The sequence below is a fragment of the Kogia breviceps genome, chromosome 4 (genome assembly GCF_026419965.1).
Source record: "Kogia breviceps isolate mKogBre1 chromosome 4, mKogBre1 haplotype 1, whole genome shotgun sequence".
Classification (NCBI taxonomy): Eukaryota; Metazoa; Chordata; class Mammalia; order Artiodactyla; family Physeteridae; genus Kogia; species Kogia breviceps.
Window position 1 is genome coordinate 155,572,462 of NC_081313.1, and position 22,520 is coordinate 155,594,981.

At 36.6% G+C, this 22,520-nt stretch overlaps 1 protein-coding gene across 1 annotated transcript; it reads left to right on the forward strand.

Annotated features, from left to right (window-relative positions):
* Positions 1-309: 309 nt before the first annotated feature.
* Positions 310-21,330, forward strand: UBLCP1 (ubiquitin like domain containing CTD phosphatase 1). Its single transcript, XM_059062689.2, has 11 exons — positions 310-611; positions 3,655-3,852; positions 5,024-5,115; positions 5,523-5,608; positions 5,690-5,805; positions 7,042-7,140; positions 9,411-9,448; positions 10,012-10,110; positions 13,229-13,345; positions 17,855-17,982; positions 19,512-21,330. Exons 2-11 carry the CDS (start codon positions 3,699-3,701, stop codon positions 19,537-19,539), a joined length of 957 nt encoding a protein of 318 aa, XP_058918672.1. The 5' UTR covers positions 310-611; positions 3,655-3,698; the 3' UTR covers positions 19,540-21,330.
* The last annotated feature ends 1,190 nt before the right edge of the window (positions 21,331-22,520 follow it).

The window sequence follows — 22,520 nt, forward strand, 5'->3', positions numbered from 1 at the left end:
CCTTCCCTGACGATCCTCAATTTCCTCTTCGATGGGGTAAAATGGGTAGAATTCTAAACTTCTGAAATTACTAGTGTTGGTGGCCCCTGGTGCCGGATAGAGTTCTCAAGTCTTCAGTCCTCAAACATCACCTTTCAGGCCTCATTCGGAACATGACAAAGCCACACAAGTTTTAGGCCCGAGTTCCAGGGAGATCTCAGCACACCTAGGGAAGCCAGCAACCCGCTCCAGCCCCGACTTTGGCGAAACAATACCAGAGACGTCATACCCGCGCAGGGCCTGCCCAACTCAAAGCCCGCCAGCGGACGCATGCGCAGAACGGGCGAGGGACGGAAGCCATCCAGTACTCGCAGGCATCCGTACAGCGGTCACATTCTCGGAAAGGCCTGGTTCCCTCGTCGCAGTGAGGAAGTCCCTGGCAACGACTACATACCATCACTGCTCAAAGAGAAACACGGGAAGCGACCTTCCGCTCTCCAGCGCGCTTCCGTTTCAAACCCTAACTTCCGGTTCCTTAGCCGGTTCCGGTCCCCGCCTCTCACTTCCGGTCGCCTTGGATTCCGCTGCGGTCGGTTCCTTCGTCCACTGCTGCCGGTTCCTCCGCGCTCCAGGTGAGGGGACCCGGGGCATCCCGGCGCGCCGTGGGGCTGGGGGAATCACAGCTTTGCAGTCCTCGCGACCCGGCCTCCACTGTGGCCGGGCGGGCGAGCTGGTGGCTGCTCATGGGGGCCCCGCCCGCGGCTGCCCTGGTTCGCGGCCCAGGCCTCCGGTCCCGGCCGGCTCTTCACAGGGGCCGACGCCTTCCCATCCAGCCTTGTCGCCTAGGTGGAGGGCTTATGGCGCCTCAGTAGATTTCGGGTCCCCAAACCTTTATTTCTCCCTCTTTTGGGGTTTGTCCGTCTCTCCCTCCTCCCTGTTGAACGTATCCCGGCGCTCTCGGGTTTTGGGGTCTCTGCCTGCCTTGTGTGCTGTCTCATACCAGTCATTTCCCGCAGCTCTTTCCTCTTCACTCTTTCGCAGTTGCTGCTGCCCTGCTCTCCCGAGGAGGAGTTGACAGTACTTCAACAGTTACCCTTTACTGGGCGTGTTTAAATTTAACTCCCTCCCCTCAATTCCCAAGGTGTTAACTTTTGCTGCTGTTACTTTCAAATTAACCGCCTTTGTTACTTTTTAGTTGTGTGGTCTCGGGCAATTTGTTTTTCCTCTTTTTCAATTTTCCAGTCTGTATAATGAAGACAGTAGTTGTCAGTTTAGGATTGTGAAGATTAAATGAGATTATTCAATTAAATTGTTGAGCATGTTATCATTTTATCTTCACCACCATTCGTATTGCTTTTTATAGTATACAAAGTTTTGTCACGGCTGTTATCGCAGGGATTAACACTTTTTTTGTCAAGTAAACATTCCTGCCTTGACTAGGCAAGTCACCACTGTATGTTAGGTAGAAGAATTTACCCAAACAGCCGTTCTTGACTGTAGTTTCACCATAAAGGTGTGCTCCTTGCTTACTTGTTTGGGTTTGATTGCCACATTTACCCCTAAAATCATTTTTCAGTTTATAAATCTGATGGGGTCCGCAGTGATACAAAACATTAAAATTGTGTAAGAAAGAAGGCTCAATGTGAAAACATAAAATGACTCATGCTTTTGCATTGCATTGCTCCATTGTTGTTAATGATCTGAATATTGAAGGAATGAGGTTCAGTAACTTTGAAAAACAGTTTGAAGGACTTTATGTGGTAAAAATTTTTTATGGTGTTTATTTTGTTGTGCTTGGTCCTTTAGAGCAGTTTTCAACTTGGAAATCCCACTTGTGGCATGGGTGATGACGTTTGTATACTGCTTTACTAAGCACATAGATGGCCCATGCCATCTGGCACATTTTTTTTTGTTAAGGCAGAAAAATTGAAGAGCCTAGAGCACCGGCTCTCAAACTTTAGCATGCCTCAGAGATGGGGGGAGGGGGAGACAGAGATTGTTAAAACCCAAATTGCTAGGATTCTTCTCTCCAGACCCAGTTACATTCCCAACAAGTTACCTAATGGGGTCAGTGCTGTTGAATGGTCTGGGGACCACACTTTGAGAACACTGGTCTAGAGGTGCAGTGACTTGTCCACATTACCTAGAGTTCAGGTGATCTCACTTCACATGTTCTGCTTTGCCCAACACAATATTCTGTATTAGTGCTATTTGCATTCCTAGCTCTTGTAAATTTTCAGTTTTATTTCCACTTCTCACAGAAAAATAATAATTAAATGATATTTCAATTTGACTCAAAAGGGCCATTTGGCTTTTTATTGAGGATTATAACGTTTGTTAGAGCAAGTTCTCTCCAAATAGAATACACTGCCCTAAAGTAACACACCTTCTTTAAAGTTTTAGTAGAGCAGGTTGTAAACATAGAATAAATGTAAGTGAATTTACGGTGCTCTTTTCTAATAAGCATGTTGAAGACACCTTAAATTTCCAAATTACGTTTGCATGTTAAGATTTATAATTTGCCTTCTTTCTTGCAGTTGGTTGAAATACTTGAAGAGTGAAGTCAAATGTATTAAATATGTGACAGCATTTGGAAATACCGCTACTTTGAGATTAGAAAATCTAGTTCTCTGACCTGTTGGGGGAACAAACTTAAGAAAACTGGTAGAAAGCAGAGACCTACATGCTATTGTTGATGAGTGACAGCTGCTATATAATCTTTGTGTACTTATATCTGTGCCTGTAGGTTTTGTATTTACTGATCTTTGGTGCCTTAACTCCTGTAGATCCAATTCAAGAGAGACAGTTGTGTAAGGGAAGAAACATGAGATTTAGTCGGAAGACTTGTTCTGTTATCAGCTGTGTGCCCATGAGCAGATTGCATAACCTCTCTGAACTCCTGTTTCCTTAATTGTAAAAGAGGGACAGTTCTTATCAAACAACCTTGTTAAAGGAGATTGAGTAAAAACTGTCCAGTGTATTAAATATGAAACAAATAATGGCCATTTACTATTTATTTAGCGCAGTGCCTGGAACACTTCAGTTCTAGTTTTTAAAACAATTTATGTAACCAGTACTTACTTGTTTAGAGCTTACTATGTGCCAGGTAGTATGTGACTTACAAAAATTAATTTATTTCTCTTAAGAACCCTGAGAAATAGGTAGTATTAGCATCCCTATTTTACAGATGAGGAAACCTAGGCACTAAGAGTCAGTTAGCTTTCCAAGGTTAAATAGCTAATAAGTGGGAGAGCTGAGCTCTGAACCCACGTAATCTGTCTCTAGAGTTTATGCTCTTAACAACTCACTGTCCTACTTTGCAAATGGTAAATGAGTATGGACGGTCCATCATGGAGGAACTTGCTAGTAGCATAAACCTGATCAGAGAGGGAGGAATAGTTAGCTCATTTATTGCAGCTTTCCACTTGAACAGGGAGAATCTGATAGAATATTAGGAAGTTGTAACTTTAAGCCAAAAGTTGAGAGGGTGGGAGAATTTTAACTTTGACTCTTGATAACTTTTGGCATTCTGATAACATTTCTGTAAGTAGAAAATCCTGTTTCTCTACCATCAAGTTGTAAAATAGGACTCAAATGACACAGTTTATAAAACTTAAAGTTACAAGTTTACATACATCTTTATCTATTTTAACTTGTATATGCCTTTCTTTCTAGGTATCTTTTTCTGAACAAAAGCTGCCTCATCGTATGTTTCAAGGATGGCTCTTCCTATCATTGTAAAATGGGGTGGACAGGAATATTCAGTGACCACACTTTCAGAAGATGATACTGTGCTAGATCTCAAACAGTTTCTCAAGACCCTTACTGGAGTGCTACCAGAACGCCAGAAGTTACTTGGACTCAAAGTTAAAGGTAATTTTCTCCTTTCTTCCCATTTATTGCATTGGTATATTTATGAATCTTTATATTAGGTATTATCTGTTCACTTTAATAAGTCTTTCCCCTTAGAGATTTCTTTGATAGGGATATCCCTAAAATTTTTTTGATGGTACAAGTAAGAATATTTAAGGATACCTGAAAATACCACCACTATTAAGATTACTTTTGATTTCCTCTGACAGTTGATGTTTGCTTGTTAAACCTGTGACACGGAAGTCCCAGGTAAACAGTGTAATTTCTTTCTTTCTTTCTTTCTTTTTTTAAGACTTATGTATTATTTATTTAAATTTTTTTTGGGCTGTGTCGGGGTCGGGTCTTAGTTGCGGCACTCGGGATCTTCGTTGAGGCATGCGGGATCTTTCTTTGTGGCGTGTGGGCTTCTTTCTAGTTTTGGTGTGCGAGTTTTCTTTCGTTGTGGTGCACAGGCTCCAGAGTGCATGGGCTCTGTAGTTTGTAGCATGCGGGCTCTAGTTGAGGTGCAGGAGCTCAGTCGTTGTGGCGCCCGGGCTTAGTTGCCCCGCGGCATGTGGGATCGTAGTTCCCTGACCAGGGATCGAACCTGCATCCCCTGTATTGTAAGGCGGATTCTTTACCACTGGGCCACCAGGGAAGTCCCCAGTGTAATTTCTAGTATCTGTCTTCTAGCACAGCCTTTTCATTACAGCTTGGGCCTTTTACTCTCCCCAAATTATCTTTTCTGTTTCGAAAGTAATAATGATTTGTAAATTATAGGCAGTGTTCACATTCAGTTAAAAGGCACTTTCAAGGTGTTTGTCTTATCATTGAACGGTGAGTTCTGAGTAGCAGTAAATGTACAGTTACCTCAGGCACTCAATTTTCAGGACTTTCTGGAAAACAGTCATCTTCATCTTGAACAACAGAATAAAACATGGATTTATTTTGTTTAGTTAGTTGAATTAAAGGTGTTCCTCTAAGAGTTGGGGAAAAATTCCAACCTTGTGTTAATTACTACTTCTTAGTGTGTTAGAAATTGCTAATTCAGCAGTAACAGTTTGTTAATTTAAGGAAAAAAACTTCCTGTGGAATCTGTACCAAACCTTTTAATGTTAGGGTTTTGTGTAATGGGATAGTGAAACCAGCACCTGAACTATAGTGAGAAAACAGTCATTTGCTTGTATTGTAGGCAAACCTGCAGAAAATGATGTTAAGCTTGGAGCTCTCAAACTGAAACCAAATACTAAAATCATGATGATGGGAACTCGTGAGGAGAGCTTGGTAAATGTTTACTTTTGTTACCATTTGTCCCTTTGAAGATATTATGGTTTATATCACACTGTTGTATCATAGTTTTAATTGTGGTAAAATTGTCAGTTTAGCAGTCAATGAAAAGTAAAAGCTGCACAATGAATGTGTTATTAATTCAGCAGAAAGCAAATACTGGGAAATTTGTTAGTGTATAGCTAGCTGTAAGTGTAGTAGTAGTGCTTATGGTCAAATTTAACGTGGTAAATCTGCCCAGTGAACATATATAACAAAATATAAAATGTGGAAGTTTTCCCGTAGTGTGTGCTTGCAAGACTCTTGGACTCAAATCGTACCTCTTATTTGTTTTTTTATGCTATGAATGTATTTGTTATGTTAATGATAATATGGTCAAACAAAACTGTTTTTCATCTTAATAGGAAGATGTCTTAGGTCCACCTCCTGACAATGATGATGTTATTAATGACTTCGATATTGAAGATGAAGTAGTTGAAGTAGAAAATAGGTGAGTACTTTTCATCATCAAAGGAAATTGGTTGTAATTTGAGAAAAAGTGAATATTTCATCTGATTTTATTTTTCTTTAGGGAGGAAAACCTGCTGAAAATTTCCCGCAGAGTAAAAGAGTACAAAGTGGAAATTTTGAATCCTCCCAGGGAAGGGAAAAAACTTTTGGTACTAGATGTTGATTATACGTTATTTGGTAAGTCAGCTAAAACTGTGCTCCATCTTATGTTATCCACAATGCCATTTTCCCCTTTTATTTGTTTGTTTTTCCCTTGCAATATGAAATATTTGAAAGCTTTTCTTTTTATTTTTTTCTTTTTTTTTTTCTTTTTTTTTTATTTTTGTGATATGCGGGCCTCTCACTGTTGTGGCCTCTCCCGTTGCGGAGCACAGGCTCCAGATACGCAGGCTCAGCGGCCATGGCTCACGGGCCCAGCTGCTCCGCGGCATGTGGGATCTTCCCAGACTGGGGCACGAACCCGTGTCCCCTGCATCGGCAGGCAGATTCTCAACCACTGCGCCACCAGGGAAGCCCTCTTTTTATTTTAAAAGTAAATCATTTTATTGTAAGGGAAAAAAGAAGTCATCTGTAATCCCAAGATCCAAAGATGTCCACCCATATTTTCATGTGCATCTTCCAGGGTGTTTGTATGTCCTTTTTATGTTTACTTAATGATATATTGAACATCACAGTCATTTAACATTCATTGTGAGTTAAATATATGTATTTTTTGCTCAGGCGCTTTTCTAGTTTATGGATGTGTGATAATTTAATCAAGTGATTCCCTATTGATTAACACTTAACATTTTATGATTATTTAAAAATCATTTTTGATATTTTATTCCTGGTTTTCTATTTAATTATGTTCAAGGCAGATTCTTGAATTTAAAATTTCATATCAACAAAAAAATTTGTTCTTCATCCTCTAATATTGCCAGAAATGATTAGTTAACTCCTGATATTAGAATGAATTTATTTACCTCTGATCCTTAACTTTAAGTACATGTCATAAGTTAGTATAAATTTTTTTAAAAATTTGATTATTAAGTTAATCAGATCTGTTATTTTGATGAAATATGATCATATTTGGTAGGTAAATGGCTAAAAAGTGAGTATATGTGGCCCTAGTTTGATTTTCATATCCTAAAATAACATCTACGTTTTAGAGATTAGATGAGAAAAAAATTTACTGTTTATTATATAAGCCTGAATTCTGGATATTGGTCATTGCAAATTGAACAGAATTGATCAGTTAAAATTGGATTGCAAGAATATTGAATTGTGTGCTTTGAAGACATCCCATTGTCAGCTGATGTAAGTTAGTCTGAAGTAGTTTGTATTTGAGTGTTTATATTACATTTCAGAAGTTTAATTGATATTAGGTACTTGTCCAGGATAATAAACTAATCATCATCTCTGATTTTCTTTTAGACCATAGATCTTGTGCAGAGACTGGGGTAGAATTGATGCGGCCATATCTTCATGAATTCCTAACATCTGCATATGAGGATTATGACATTGTTATTTGGTGTAAGCTATATTTCTTGTTTAGATTTCCATGAAAATAAGGTTGTTCCTTATATTACTCTGCTTTATAAAATGTGACTTAAATTTTATATTTTGCAAATTTCTGATGAAGCATGTTTGACTTTCTTGCATCACAATATAAACTTGTGTATTTGCCAAATACCAAAGAGTAGATTATGGTGTGAAAAAGAAATGGCCTTATTTTCACAAGACCCCACCTTTTTTAGGATCTTTTCTTTTTGATCTTTGCTATAGAATCTTTGATGCTTTAGTATAATGTTGCTTTCTCCTTTCTTCATCATTCTAGTCTCAAAACACTTGGAGAAAGATACGTATTAAAAAAAATTTTACAGTGATGTAGTTCAGAAATAAAGGCAATATGAATTTACTCAAGGAAAATTAATAAGTGGGCTAAAGCAGTGTTACTCAACTTGTGGTCTGCCATTCCAGGAACTTACAGGTGTGTGGTAACAGTGAGTTTGCTCCAAAAAGTAAATTTACTACATTACTGAGCACACTGTTTAGTTCAGGTGACAATCTTTTTGTTGTACGACCTTCTGAAAAGGGAAGGGGACTGTATTGATTTACATCTCACCTTCCCACAGACATTTAAAGTTACCTCTTGGCAATGTCATAAGCAGAAAAGAGCTATCCTAATTGTGAACTAAATAAAATCCCTAAATATGGAAATCATACTAGGTTTTTGATGAGAGGCCACATAGTTGTTCTGCAGTTTGTAAATTTCCTTTGTATTTTCTTTTATAATCAGAGTATCTCAATAGTTTAGTGTTACTATGAGTGCATAGCCATTACAATTCAATTTGTAGTGAAATACATAATTTTCTGGTTTTTAAGATACAGAGAAGAAAGCTTTCTGGGAAGCAGTTTTTTGTTCAGTAACTCTGACATCTGAGATGACATTTGAGAAAAAAGTTTATCCTCTAAATGTTATTAGAATAGACTTAGGGACTTTGAGAACTTTTTACAATCATATGTTTAAAATAAATTTTTAAAAAAAAATAAATTTCATGGCAGTATGTTGAAAAGGGCACCTCACTTTGGAGCTAAATAGACTAGGGTTTTAATCCTGGCTCTGACAGTTCAGTTATTTGCTCTGAGCCTTAGCTTCCTCATCTGAGAAATGAAGATAAATAAATCTATATTACAGGGTAGTTGTAAGAATAAAATATTGGTACAGCAACTAGTAACATGTCTGACATGTAATAGTTTCTTAATAATTAGAAACTCTTTATTAGCTGTAAATCTTTCTGTTTTTCATCTGGGGATTATAGTCCCAAAATATATACTGAATTTTAAAAATTGTTTTTCCCTATCTCCTGATTGTTGTCATTGTAGATACATCACTCTCTAAAATTTTAGTTCAACTGACCGGTTTTGCATGTAAGGTGATTTTGGTTCTTGTATGTGTGCTAAAGATTTTATTTTGAGGACTCAGCTACCTCTTTGCCCTTAAAATAATATACACACACTCATATACACACTTTAAATAATTGAACTTCTTTTTCCATTTTTAAACATTTTACTTTGTAATACCTATATAGTTTAGTCCAATAACTTCAGATAAGTAGGGCACATAAAACTGAAGTTTGAATTTTTATCAGTGATCTCAGAAGTGGTTGGTGTCTGACAATGAGCAGGCACGTGACATAGATAGGGTTTGTGAATTTAGTTGCCTCAGACTTCTTGTTAAAAGCTGCTGGACTCAATGAGCACTAAGTTTGCTGAGCCTGGCAAAATGCTAATTTTCATTAGCATTTTTCGACAGTCTTTAGCCTAGCAGTCTTCAACATAAACTTTTGACACATAACATTATAACATAACATAACATTATATTATTATATTGACATATATACCTGTGTGTTGCCTGGCAGTAAGAACGCAGAAGAAAATGGAGATCCAGGCATCCTAAATTCAAGTTTAGAACTGATAGAGAACGTTATTAGGGCTGTTTTTAAAAGGGTGGTTAGGTCTTGATTTATGAATTTCCTAGGTTCAGAGTTCTTTTGAGCATTGGTTACCTTATCTTTTAGATAAAAGTTGTTTAAATGTTATTGTCTTGAAGACACACTAAAATAAGTTTATTTTTATAAATAGTTAAAAGGAAATTACCATAAATATGCTAGGGATTATTTGTGATGTATTTGAACTTTTAGTCTTGCTTAGAAAACTTAACTAATTTATACAGAAGAAAGATTTTTTAAATGAAATTCAAGCTTTTCATACATATTGTGTTATCATTCCTCATGTTTTAGCTGCAACAAATATGAAGTGGATTGAAGCTAAAATGAAAGTAAGTGTTAGAAAACAGTCCATTTAAGAACGTTTTGAAACTGCATTTGTCTTTTTAGAAAGTTCCGAATTGAATTAATTTCATTGTCATTGGAGAGCATTTAGTAGCAAAACAAATGCCAGTATCAGGAGTTAGAGGTGTGTTTAAAGTCTGCTTAATGGTGGTTTGCATTGATTACCTATGTCTTTTTCAAGAAAAAGTACAGCAAATCCTCCTCTCCTCTTTCTCCCATTTTACACTAATACTTTCTTTTCCTTCTTTTCTCTGGTGTGTGATACTTAAAGGAGTGATGCTCTTCTAAAATATTAAATTGGGAAGTAACCTGTTTCTGGTAGTACATTGAAAAGGGCCCCTCATTTTAGAGCTAAATAGACTAGGGTTCTTTGGACTACCATTTATCGATTTCACTTTGTGAAACTAAAATGCTTGCTAGTTGTTGAGCAAGGTGTGGTAGCCAGGGGGGTAGAAAGTTGGCATTATGGGAAATTATAGATGGACTTTTCATAAAGCCTGGAATTTTCCACATTATTATATTTTAACCACATGAATATTTGTATTTATAGGAGCTGGGAGTGAGTACAAATGCAAATTACAAGATTACCTTCATGTTGGACAGTGCTGCTATGATAACAGTGCATACTCCAAGGAGAGGATTAATAGATGTAAGAAGTCATTTTACTTTTTATTTAAAGACTTGCTTGTTTTCTGGTGTACTTTTTTTTTTTTTACAATCAAGAAAGTTTTTATTAATTTGTGGAAGATATGAACATCTTAAAGGCTTATATTTTATTCATCTACTATAACTTTTTTTAAAAACATTTTTATCGGAGTATAATTGCTTTAAAATGGTGTGTTAGTTTCTGCTTTATAACAAGTGAATCAGTTATACATATACACATGCTCCCATATCTTTTCCCTCTTGTGTCTCCCTCCCTCCCACCCTCCTTATCCCACCCCTCTAGGTGGTCACAAAGCACTGAGCTGATCTCCCTGTGCTATGTGGCTGCTTCCCACTAGTTATCTATTCTGCGTTTGGTAGTGTATATATGTCCATGCCACTGTCTCACTTTGTCACAGCCTACCCTTCCCCCTCCCCACATCCTCAAGTCCATTCTCTAGTAGGTCTGCGTCTCCATTCCCGTCTTGCCCCTAGATTCTTCTACTTTTTTTTTCTTAGATTCCATATATATGTGTTAGCATATGGTATTTGTTTTTCTCCTTCTGACTTACTTTACTCTCTATGACAGACTCTAGGTCCATCCACCTCACTACAAATAACTCAATTTCGTTTCTTTTTATGGCTGAGTAATATTTCATTGTATATATGTGCCACATCTTCTTTATCCATTCATCCAATGATGGACACTTAGGTTGCTTCCATCTCCTGGCTATTGTACATAGAGCTGCAAGGAACATTTTGGTACATCACTTTTTGAATTATGGTTTTCTCAGGGTATATGCCCAATAGTGGGATTGCTGGGTTGTATGGTAGTTCTATTTGTAGTTTTTTAAGGAACCTCCATACTGTTCTCCATAGTGGCTGCATCAATTTACATTCCCACCAGCAGTGCAAGAGTGTTCCCTTTTCTCCGTGGTATACTTTTATATTTATATTGATGGAATAAACTACACAGAGTTTAGAAATACATCTGAGTGGATAATAAAGTATCAATTGAGTTTTGACATAGGAAGATGTATTTCAGGTTAACAGATTTGAATTTTAGTGACAAAGTTAAGGATGCTGAGGAAGGACTGTCAAGAAAGGTCATGGTTAATTGTCCTGTGATGATAACAGCACAGTGTTGCTAAAGACAGAGTAGGTGTGAAAAAATACTGAACGTTGTCAAGGAAGATACTAGAAACAGACCAAGACATGCTTGCCCTGCCCTCTATGAAACTGATAAATAAAAATAGATATATCATGATGCATGTACTTTGGGTGATGTACATGAAGCCCTAGAGAAAGCAATAAGAACCATCAGGAAAGAGTTGGGCTAAAAAGATTAAGTTTCTTCACTTTGTTTACTTGTCAAGTAACTGGTCATATTATGAACTTCTATGATCTGCAAGGCCCTGTAATGGGCACTCTTGGGAATAAAGAGATGAAGAGACATGGTCCATACCTTTTGGAAACACAGACTAATAGGAATTGGGGAGAACTTAGCAAACTAGGAAAGCTTAGGGGAGACAGTATTAAAATCGTCAAAGTCATAAAAGTCATAAATAGAACTGTTTATGTGTGTATGGAGTTTTCAATAAAGGAAATACTGTGTACATCAAGGAAAAATATAATTTATTATCTACTGAAGTGGTACATGAACAAAGTCTAAACAGTAAAAAGTTTGGGAAATGTTAAACAGGAGTATTTAATAATGAAAAATTAAAGGAATAAAAAGAAATCCTCAATAACAAATCCCTACAACAGTAGGGAGTTCGTTGTACACATTTTTTTTCATCCATTTAATGGAATGCAGCTAATTATTTGATGCAGTATTTAGTGCTTCAGAAATTTTTCATGATACATTATTAAAGTGAAAGAAGTATTTTAGCAGTATTTGCAAACTGTTAGAAAATAGTTTTTAACCGTTATTTGGTTCAGGGGTTTCCTTAGTTTAACAAATGATCTGTGAACTCTTATATTTTTTGAAGCTTTATGTTGGCTAAGAAAACCAAGAATCTGTTTTATTGTGTCAGTTTCTATATATTTGGCGGGTTTGTTTCAGTAGTAAACAAATAGTGCAAACAAATACAGCAAATAAAATTTTAGTGAAATTAAAATATTTGAATAACTTTTTTTGCAGTAATGAGGACACTAAGAAAAAAAGGCTTTCTCCATATGAAAAGAAAGTATAGAGGAGAAAAAACATTTTAAAATTAATGACAACCCTTGTCACCATTTTACTACCATTTAATCTCATATTATTATCTCACATTATAATCTCACATTACCATCAATGAGACTACTGCCTTCAGCAAAAAGTACTTTTTCTTTTAAAAGTTAATGTATTTAAAATATTTTTGTGAGTGTGTAACATATATTCACATGATTCACAAATAAAGTGTATAGTGAAAAGTATTCCTCCCTCCTGGACCCTCCAGCCTCTGAACTTTCCTTCCTTCAAGCAATCACTATTATTTTTTGTGTGATCTTACAGAGAATTTATGCAAGCATCAATAGATACGAATAACTGAGGAATTACCTTTTTGAAGGCTCATTTTAAGAATTCAGAAATAAAATCAAGAATTTACAAATTACGGTGTTTTGAAGTTAAATAATCAGATGCCCTAGAAATTGTGCACCTATACCACTGAACTAAGGAGAAAGTCCATTTTTCCTTTACAAAATATTTAAATATTGTAATAAAAGAACCAGGTACATTGTCATTAAAGTTTTCTAGTTTTGAAAACAGACCCTATGTGAAACCTCAAGCCCTGAGGGGACATGTGAATGTTCAGCAGACATCTAAACAAATACTAGATTTTTTAAAAATTAGATACTTTTTTTGATTCCAAATCTTCATATTAAAATTATAGGAAATCTTATAATGGGCTTCGTTCCATTAGACATGAACAGACCTTGAGAAGTTGACATTGAGAGATATATTGTGCCTTACAGTGTGTTGCATCTTGGTTCTGTTTTGTTCACACAGCCAGCCATCACTGCCTCATGGTAAAGGAATGCTCTGGCATAGTTCTGCAGGGCATTTTGCAGTATTTCTGCTTTTAAGAAAGGATGAACTATTGATGAAATTTGAGTTAAATCTAAACTTTTATTCTAAGGTAAAGCCTCTTGGTGTTATATGGGGAAAGTTTTCGGAGTTTTACAGCAAAAAAAATACCATCATGTTTGATGACATAGGAAGAAATTTTCTAATGAACCCACAGAATGGACTAAAGGTAAGACATAATTTTACTTGCTATTCTCACATATGCTGGATTATGTAGTAGAATGTTAGCACTATTGAATTTCATAAATTTTTGGAAGTAGTGTATTATCCTGTCAAGAAAAGCTTAAGTGTTTAGAAAAATTCATATAAAATTGAGCATTCTCTCTTTCTGCTTGGTATCTCCGTAGTTAACCAACTCATCCAGATGGTTTGTTTTGTTTTGTTTTTCTAATTTTTATTTTTTACATAAATTTATTTATTTTTGGCTGTGTTGGGTGTTTGTTGCTGCGTGTGGGCTTTGTCTAATTGTGGCAAGTGGGGGCTTCTCATTGTGGAGCACCGGCTGTAGGTGCACAGGCTTTAGTAGTTGTGGCATGTGGGCTCCGTAGCTGTGGCTCGCGGGCTCTAGAGTGCAGGCTTAGTAGTTGTGGCGCATGGGCTTTGTTGCTTCGCGGCATGTGGGATCTTCCTGGACCAGGGCTCGAACCCGTGTCTCCTGCATTGGCAGGCAGTTTCTTAACCACTCTGCCACCAGGGAAGTCCCCACCAGCTGAATTCTTGATGACTTTAAAAGACAAGAGAGAAAAACTTGAAGAAAGTAGATTTTTGAAGCTCTCCGTACAGATTATTGATGTTGTCTTTAGTGTACAATGAGGATAGTTTAGGGACTGAATGTTAATCTAGGTAGTGAATTGCCACAAATATAAAAGCTGTTGACTTGGAAGAAAAGTACTTGGGGTAGACTGGTGGTTATGCTGTCCTTTAAAAATGATTTCTGTTTGAGGCTTTAGGAGAAGTGCTTTTCCTGTATGTAGTTTACGAGGTATAAGGTACAAAAGTACCTTCAGTCTTGAGGAAAGATTCAATTGATCTAAGCCAAATTTTGTATGAAACTAATGGTGTCTGTACTGGAAAGGAGGTAAAGTCATGGTATTTAAGGAATGATTAAATTTTTTTAACTGAGGTATAATATTAGCTTCAGGAATACAGCATAATTTATGATTTGATATTTGTTTATATTGTGAAATGATCACCACAATAAGTCTAGTTAACTAACATCTGTCAGCATACATAGTTACAGAATATTTTCTTCTGATGAGAACGTTTAAGATATGCTCTCTAGGCAACTTTCAAATACGCAATATGGTATTGTTAACTATAGTTGCTGTGTTCCCATGACTTATTTATTTTATAACTGGAGGTATGTACCTTTTGACTCCTTTTACCCATTTCTCCCACCCACCCATCTCTGGTAACCACCAGTATGTTCTTTCTGTTCTCTGTTCTCTGTATGTATGAGCTTGGCTTTATGTATGTGTTTTGTTTTTTTGTTTTTTTTGTTTTTTTAGATTCTACATATAAGTGAGAAAGGGAATGATTTTTTTTTTTTGCCGCACGCGGGCCTCTCACTGTTGTGGCCTCTCCCGTTGCGGAGCACAGGCTCCAGACGCGCAGACTCAGCGGCCTTGGCTCACGGGCCTAGTCGCTCCATGGCATGTGGGGTCTTCCCGGACCGGGGCACGAACCCGTGTCCCCTGCATCGGCAGGCGGACTCTCAACCACTGTGCCATCAGGGAAGCCCAGGGAATGATTTTTGAGAAGAGCTTTAACTTAAAAAAAAATATTAGTTTCATGTGTGTTTTTAGAAGAAATATTATTTTCCCAGCCAATATTTGGGCCCTCCTCATCTCTGGATGCAGAGAGATGATGATATAAACTTGTAGTTCTTCATGTTACTTTAGAGCAAGTTGTTTGTTTGTTTGTTTTTTAGCAGAGTACTCAGTAGAATCATTGAAGGAATTCCAAAAAATGTAAGTTTCTGCCTCCAAAAATTCTAATTCAGGAGAGGTATTTTTAAGCATTCTACAGATAATCTCTCGCATGTCTCCTTTTGAAAGCCTCTTTTAAGAAGGTAGTAATTAATGATCTGCCCACATTGACAGAGAAGTGGTTTTGAAATTGTGAAATATTCTGAATTCTATTTTGTTATCACAGTTCCATAATGTTTCTGGTAGAAATCTCAGAGATTTCACAGAGATCTTAAAGACTGCTTATTTTTAAAGTAGTTAACTTCTAATATAAGCTTGCAAATCATAAGGTTTGAAATATATAACATAGGAGGCTTTGTCAATTATGAATATAGTACTGAACTAAAGGAATTTGAATTTTGGTCATGGATTAATCAGTAGTTACTCTGAACTTCACTTTTATTATCTATAGAAGGATATGGTGATTTAAGAGAATGCAGATAATCTAAACATTCTTAATTTCCTAAAAATGTTTTTTGATATGAGACAGCAGTGGTAATATATGTTGCCTGCCCTTCTAATGATCACTTAGATCCTTCTTGAAGAATGGAACAGTGATTATTACTGAAACAATTGAAGTCAGTTAGGTGAATTTTTTCCACTTAACTAGTTTAACTTTTAGATCCAGAATCTTTGGGGTATTTTAGTTTTGTCATTTAATAGTGCTTAAGACCAAATGTTTAGAAAGTAAAAGTAACTTAGCAGGGCCTTGGGTTGAAAATCTTATTTACCAGCCACTGACTCTGTACTTTCTCTTTCAGTCTCAATCCCTTCCTGCTTCTATACTTGGAATCACTTTGGTACATTGTATATTAATAGTTTAGAAGTCAGTATGTTGCCTTTACAATCTTTTTAAATGAGGAAATACTTTAAAACATTACAGTATTGCCCGGGATTATGCTGAAACTCATTTCACTATATTGTGATGATATACTTATTTACACCTAGCTGTAGGGCTTAAGCAGGTCCCTGCAGAGAATTTTCTTGATCTCCTGCAGTCACTGCTGCTGCTGTGAAGCAGCACTGCCCGCGCTGCCGGTTTGGAATTAGGATCTCCTACAAGAGTTTGCTTCTGTGCAGACTGACAGCTCTTATTGGTGCCCTTCAGCCAGAGCCCAGCTGACTAACAGCTGTGGAGGTCCCTGGCCCTAAACGGTTCTGATGTGAGTAGAACCTGAAACATATGGGAAAATACTCTTCTGTCCGTTTCAAGCTGGTGGTGTGTTTTTCCAATGACAGAGAAGTATATAAAAAAATATTTAAAACCTCTACTCTTGATAGATATGGTAACGACTCCTATGGGCTCATTGTTCTCAACAGGTGACAATGATTAAATGTCATCTGTTTTTAAATGTCACTATGTAAAATTGACCGGTTTGCATTTTCTCCCAATCACAATAAGGATATACTAATGCTTTATTATTCAGTCCTTGCAGACGTATGTGTGATTTTTAAAAGATGTATGTTTTTTATAATGGAAAAGTTCAAGCATAAAAAGAACTACATTGAATTGTATAAACTGACCCCCATGTATGCATTATCCTGTTTAAACAACTTGTTAATTCATGGATGTTTGCTCTATACCTTACCTACTTCCTTCTCTTTGATATTTTGAAGCAAATCCCAGATACATAATTTCATCTAAAATTAGTTAAAAGTTTTTGAAATGCTGTCTTGAGTGCTATATAGATGAGCTGGTGTCTTTAAAAAAGTAGTACTCAGGGCTTCCCTGGTGGCGCAGTGGTGGGGAGCCCGCCTGCCCATGCAGGGGACGCGGGTTTGTGCCCCGGTCTGAGAGGACCCCGCGTGCCGTGGAGCGGCTGGGCCCGTGGGCCATGGCTGCTGAGCCTGCGCGTCCGGAGCGCTCCGCAATGAGAGGCCACAGTGGTGAGAGGCCCGCGTACTGCAAAAAAAAAAAAAAAAAAAAACCAACAAAAGTAGAACTCTTTATTGGAAGTGTAACATAAAGAAAAGTGCATAAAATGTGCAGTTTAACAAATTGTTTTACAGAGAACATATGTAACTACCATTCAAGTCAAGATGTAAAATCCCTTACTAATTACAGTCTTCAATCCTGTCCACCATCCTGACTTTTATGCTTTTGAAATGAATACTTTTTATCATAAAATATATTGAACTTAAAAATTTAGAAAATATGGCTGATTTTTATGGGAAAACTCATATAATTAAAAATATTTTAATGGAGACTTTACTGATAAAAATGCTTATGATAAAATGAGTGAAAATAGGTTATACAAATGTGTAATATTTTAGCTATATAAAAATTTCATAGAAAATACTGATGTGAAAATCATCAGTGTTAAAATTTATCAAGTGTGTATTGGGTACTTTTTTATGAATGAAGTGATGTGAATGAGATTAATTAGTAAGAAGTAACTGGACTGATAGAAGGGGGAAAAGTCTAAGCAGTTTTGCAAAGTAGAGAAGCCACATAAGGTTCAAGTGCTGTAAGACAGCTGGTGTTGTGAGGTTCAGACTGAAAATATAACAGAAGGTAAATTAAGTGGAAGAACTTCTACTATAAACATACCATGACTGTCAGTGAGATAATGTAAAACTAATTCTTAGTATTGACAGCCTTGGTGATATTTTAATCTCATTAACTATAATTTAAGTGATAGAATAGTGTAGATTTGTACTAGTTTTCTTAGTACAGTGTGAAGTGTTGGATAATGTTTGTTTTCTAATAGATAAGACCTTTTATGAAAGCACACCTAAATCGAGATAAAGACAAAGAACTTTTAAAATTAACCCAGTACCTCAAGGAAATAGCAAAGTTAGATGACTTTTTGGACCTAAATCACAAATATTGGGAAAGGTAAGTGCTAATTGCTTATTCATTTCTTCATTACATTAATGAATGAAAAAATTGTCTGGCAGCTCTGGTATACACATAACTCTTATTTTTTGTTTTAAATGGGTGAATTCTAAAGCTATTTTCTAATCCAGTGACATCTCCCCTGGAAGTATTTTTCCCTTTCTCTTAACCTCTAACTTGTTCATAAACCCACATCTCTTAAGATCTTTAATACTTCTCTAGTAGAGAGGATTTGAGAGACTAGTACATGTTTGTGATGCTACCTGTTAATTGTGACATTAAGTGGGTCACTCTTTTATGAATCTGTTCTCATACTGTAAAATAATGTCAGGATAAAATAAAATATACTAAAAAGTTTTCTGTTAAAAATTACAAGTAACCTCTGTGTAGCAGAAAAATTAGAAAATTTATTCCTTTAGGGAAACAGTTACTTGTGATTATGAAAGATAACCACTGTTACCAGCTTGGTGTCTAGTCTTCTAGTCTTTTTTTCTGAGCACAAACATAAGTACAAATGTACATACGGACCGCATATAAACGTCAAGATTTTGAGGCAGGAAAAACCTCTGGAGAAGTGAACAGGATTATTATGTACTGCAAGTACTTTTTTGGAAGTAGATCTGTGAGAAGCTGATTCACCAATACAGCAGCAAAGGAAACTTCATGTAATATAACACTTTGGCTTTTCAAATTACACTTTAGGCTTTTCAGGTCACTCGTATACTTATGTACTTATATACCTACATAATACTTATTTATATACTTCTTATTAGAGTCTTATAATCCTATTAGGAGGGTAAGGCTGGCATTTTTATCCACATTTCCTCTAGATGGTGTAACTAATTCATAGAGATAGTAAATGCCAGTTTGAGCAAGATTTACCATCACAACTTGTCCAGGTCTCCTGATTTTAAGAACTCTTTTCCCACCCCCATAGCTCTGAGTACAGTAATTCATAAATGTGAGAAATGGAGATGTAAAAATTTTAATTTATTGGTAGACTTCTATAAAATAATATGAAGAAAAATTTGCTTGGTGAATTAACATCTTTGCATCTTTACACTCTTGATCAGAGTTATTTAGCAGCTTTGGCTCACTACCTTTATGCAAGAAGGTTTTCAAATGGACTTTGAGTTTTGGGGGGAAATTATAATACTGGTTAATATATTGCTTTCACATTTGGAAGTAAGGCAGTGTGGAGTGATAGTGTGTAGTCTCCAGAGCCTTATTTTCAATCTGAACTCTGCCACTTTCTTGCTGTATGAACTTGGGCAAATTGCTTAACCTCTTTGTGACTGTAAAATAGAAATAAGTTCTCACTAAACACATAGAACTGTTGTGAGGACTAAATGAATGAATGCATGTACTTAGAACAGTGCTTGGCCCACAAACAACACGTGTTAGCGATTACTAACAGTTGTTATCTTGAAAAGTTTTGTTATTAAACAACTTTCTTTGGGGAGGAGAGTTAGATTGTTAACTTAAATTTAGTGTGATACAGCTTAGACATCTTATTTTATTTCTTGCAGGTATCTCTCAAAGAAGCAAGGACAGTAGTTACAAGCTATACTGGCAGTTATTGAAGATACTTGAGATCCATGAACTTCTTTTTGCTCTTATGCTAAAGATCATTATGATAGTGCTGGACACTGCAGCAAATATCAGACTGCTTATACTTGGTCTTCCAGTTTTTTGTAAATTTAATTTTATATTTTTTGAAGATCATAGCAATACGCCAAAAAACCCCCCCCAAAAAACCACCTTTTTCCCCCTGTATGAATATAATGTAACTCTTGAAAAATATTTTCTCCAGCATAGAGTACTGAGTTTTATTCCCCACACACACACAAAAAGTGGACAAAAATGTATGGTTAACAATGTCATTTTGTGACTTTGGAAATAAGTATGTCTTGTATTTTTGTCTCACTGTGTTGTCTAAGCCCAAACCCACCTTGAAACTACTGTTTTTAAAACCAAAAAAAAAAAGTTTTTAGTAAGGAACCTAGTTTAGTATGCTTAAAACCACCGAGAGTTTTTCTTATTCCTTTGTCATAAACACGATTTCTCTTATTAGTCCACTACTTTTATCTCTAAATTCTGAGCTGTCTCAGTTTGGTGTGTATGTGTCTCAGTGTTCTTTGAGTAAAACTGGAAAACGTCTCCTCTGATACAGATATGTCATAGTGTGACAAATAGAAAACATGAGACTGAGGAATGAAACTAAGAAACAAGAGTGTATTTCTTTGTGGTGGCCAAGTAGAAGCACTCCTGCCTAAAACCGTTGTCCTAAAAGCAGTTAAAGGCAGTACATTTTAGAATGGGACGTATCACTGGTTCAGTCCTAAAAAGCATGAACAAAAAGTTTTTGTTCTGTTCCAGCTTTGTCTTCTCTAAGTGCAAACACTGTGTTGCAGTGAAAATATCTAGCCATAAGATTAAAAAAAGAAATTTATTTGCATTGCTTATGCCTGCAGATATGTAATGTGACCACTGTTTTGTGTTGACAGTATTGCTTTATACAGTTCTTCTATTTGAAAGGAATCTGATTCTTTCAAATAAACATGGTATGTATTGTTCTTACGGGGGACTATTTCAGTGGTGTAAATAATAAATTCCTTTTCTTAAAACATCAGTTATCTGCTCTGTATTATCCCAAATATTTTGCCTCTGTTGAATCATGAAACAAACACTAGGTTCAGGCAGGCATCTCTTGAAAAAAATTAAATGTGTATGGTTTTAAAAGTTTGGGAACCCCTAATTAAGATGATTCAATGAAAACATCTTAATTATGAGGCTCAATTTAAATATTTAAGGATCGAATAGAATTTTTTAAAGTATTTCATTGGCATTTTCCCAGTGTGAAAAGTAGTTTATTATTCCAAGGTAAGGCTTTGTCTTTTTTAAAAAACTGAAAAACTATTTATATAGGTTGATAAAGAGCAAATATTTTCTAAATCAGTATAAACTGAACTACAAAAATTAGCAAGCCTCAGGAAGCAAAGTAGGTTCTAAAAAAAAATATTTTCTGCCATTAGGTGGTGTCCAAACCAAAGTTTATGAGCAGGTATGCTAAATTAAGCAGTCCTGGGAGAACATTGTCAGCTTATTGAAATCACATGTGCTTGTGTGGTTAATACATTCATAGAGTGTGAGAGTTTTAGTGTGTCTTGTGCATCTCATAATTTATTGAACAGATCTATCTCTGTATTTCTATGTATGTGGCGTACACAGCAGAACCAAGAGATGACTTAATTTAGATGCATGTTCTAGTGAAATAGCAAATTAGTTTTATGATATATATGTTCTAGACTTTCAAACAGTTAGTGCCTAATAAAATATATTTAATCTAAAAACTGCAGAACATCATTAAATCTTTGATTTAGAAGGCAGTTTGAGACCTGGTAGCCCCTCAGGTCCTTTATGAAAATCAAGTTATTGGATTAATGATACCTGTAGGACTTACTCAGTTTTAAAGGTAAAGAATAGATAAGCAGGTCATTACAGTAAGGAACTGCAACATGATCTTCATTCATAGGAAAACGGTTGTCTTTTGGGGGGAGGAGGTGGAGCTGTGTGGGAATAGGGGTTGGTAAAGAAGGGTATGCAAAACAACAGCAACACATGGGAAAATGCAAATTATATAGGGTATTTCTTGGTTTTTAAATGACAGTTAGTTGCCAAGAATAGTAATAAAATATGTGAATGGTGAATAAACTGGTTGAGGATTTTTCTCATCCCAAGCAATCAATAGAACTCTGAAGGAACAGATTATTAGTTTTCCCTAAAGTACTGATACATCAAAATTTATTAATCTGGGCTTCCCTGGTGGCGCAGTGGTTAAGAATCTGCCTGCCAATGCAGGGGACACGGGTTCGAGCCCTGGTCCGGGAAGATCCCACATGCCACAGAGCAACTAAGCCCGTGTGCCACAACTACTGAGCCCGTGTGCCACAACTACTGAAGCCCATGGACCTAGAGCCTGTGCTCCGCACAAGAGAAGCCACTGCAGTTAGAAGTCTGCGCATCACAACAAAGAGTAGACCCTGCTCGCTGCAACTAGAGAAAGCCCGCGGTGCAGCGACGAAGACCCAATGCAGCCCCAAATAAATAAAACAAAAAAATTTATTAATCTTATTAGCTAGAATAGCAGCCCAAGTGGTGTCTCTAGAGATTAAGTGCTTAGATATTTCTGTAAGGATACGCTGGTTTTAATTTGATTTTTGGCTGCGTTGGGGCTTCGTTTCTGTGCTGAGGCTTTCTCTAGTTGCGGAGAGCGGGGGCTACTCTTCCTTGTGGTGTGTGGGCTTCTCATTGCAGTGGCTTCTTTTGTTGCGGAATATGGGCTGTAGGTGCATGGGCTTCAGTAGTTGTGGCACACGGGCTCAGTAGTTGTGGTGCACGGGCTTAGTTGCTCCGTGGCATGTGGGATCTTCCCGGACTAGGTCTCAAACCCATGTCCCCTGCATTGGCAGGTAGATTCTTAACCACTGCACCACCAGGGAAGCCCGATATACTGGTTTTTAGAATTGCTTTGGAAA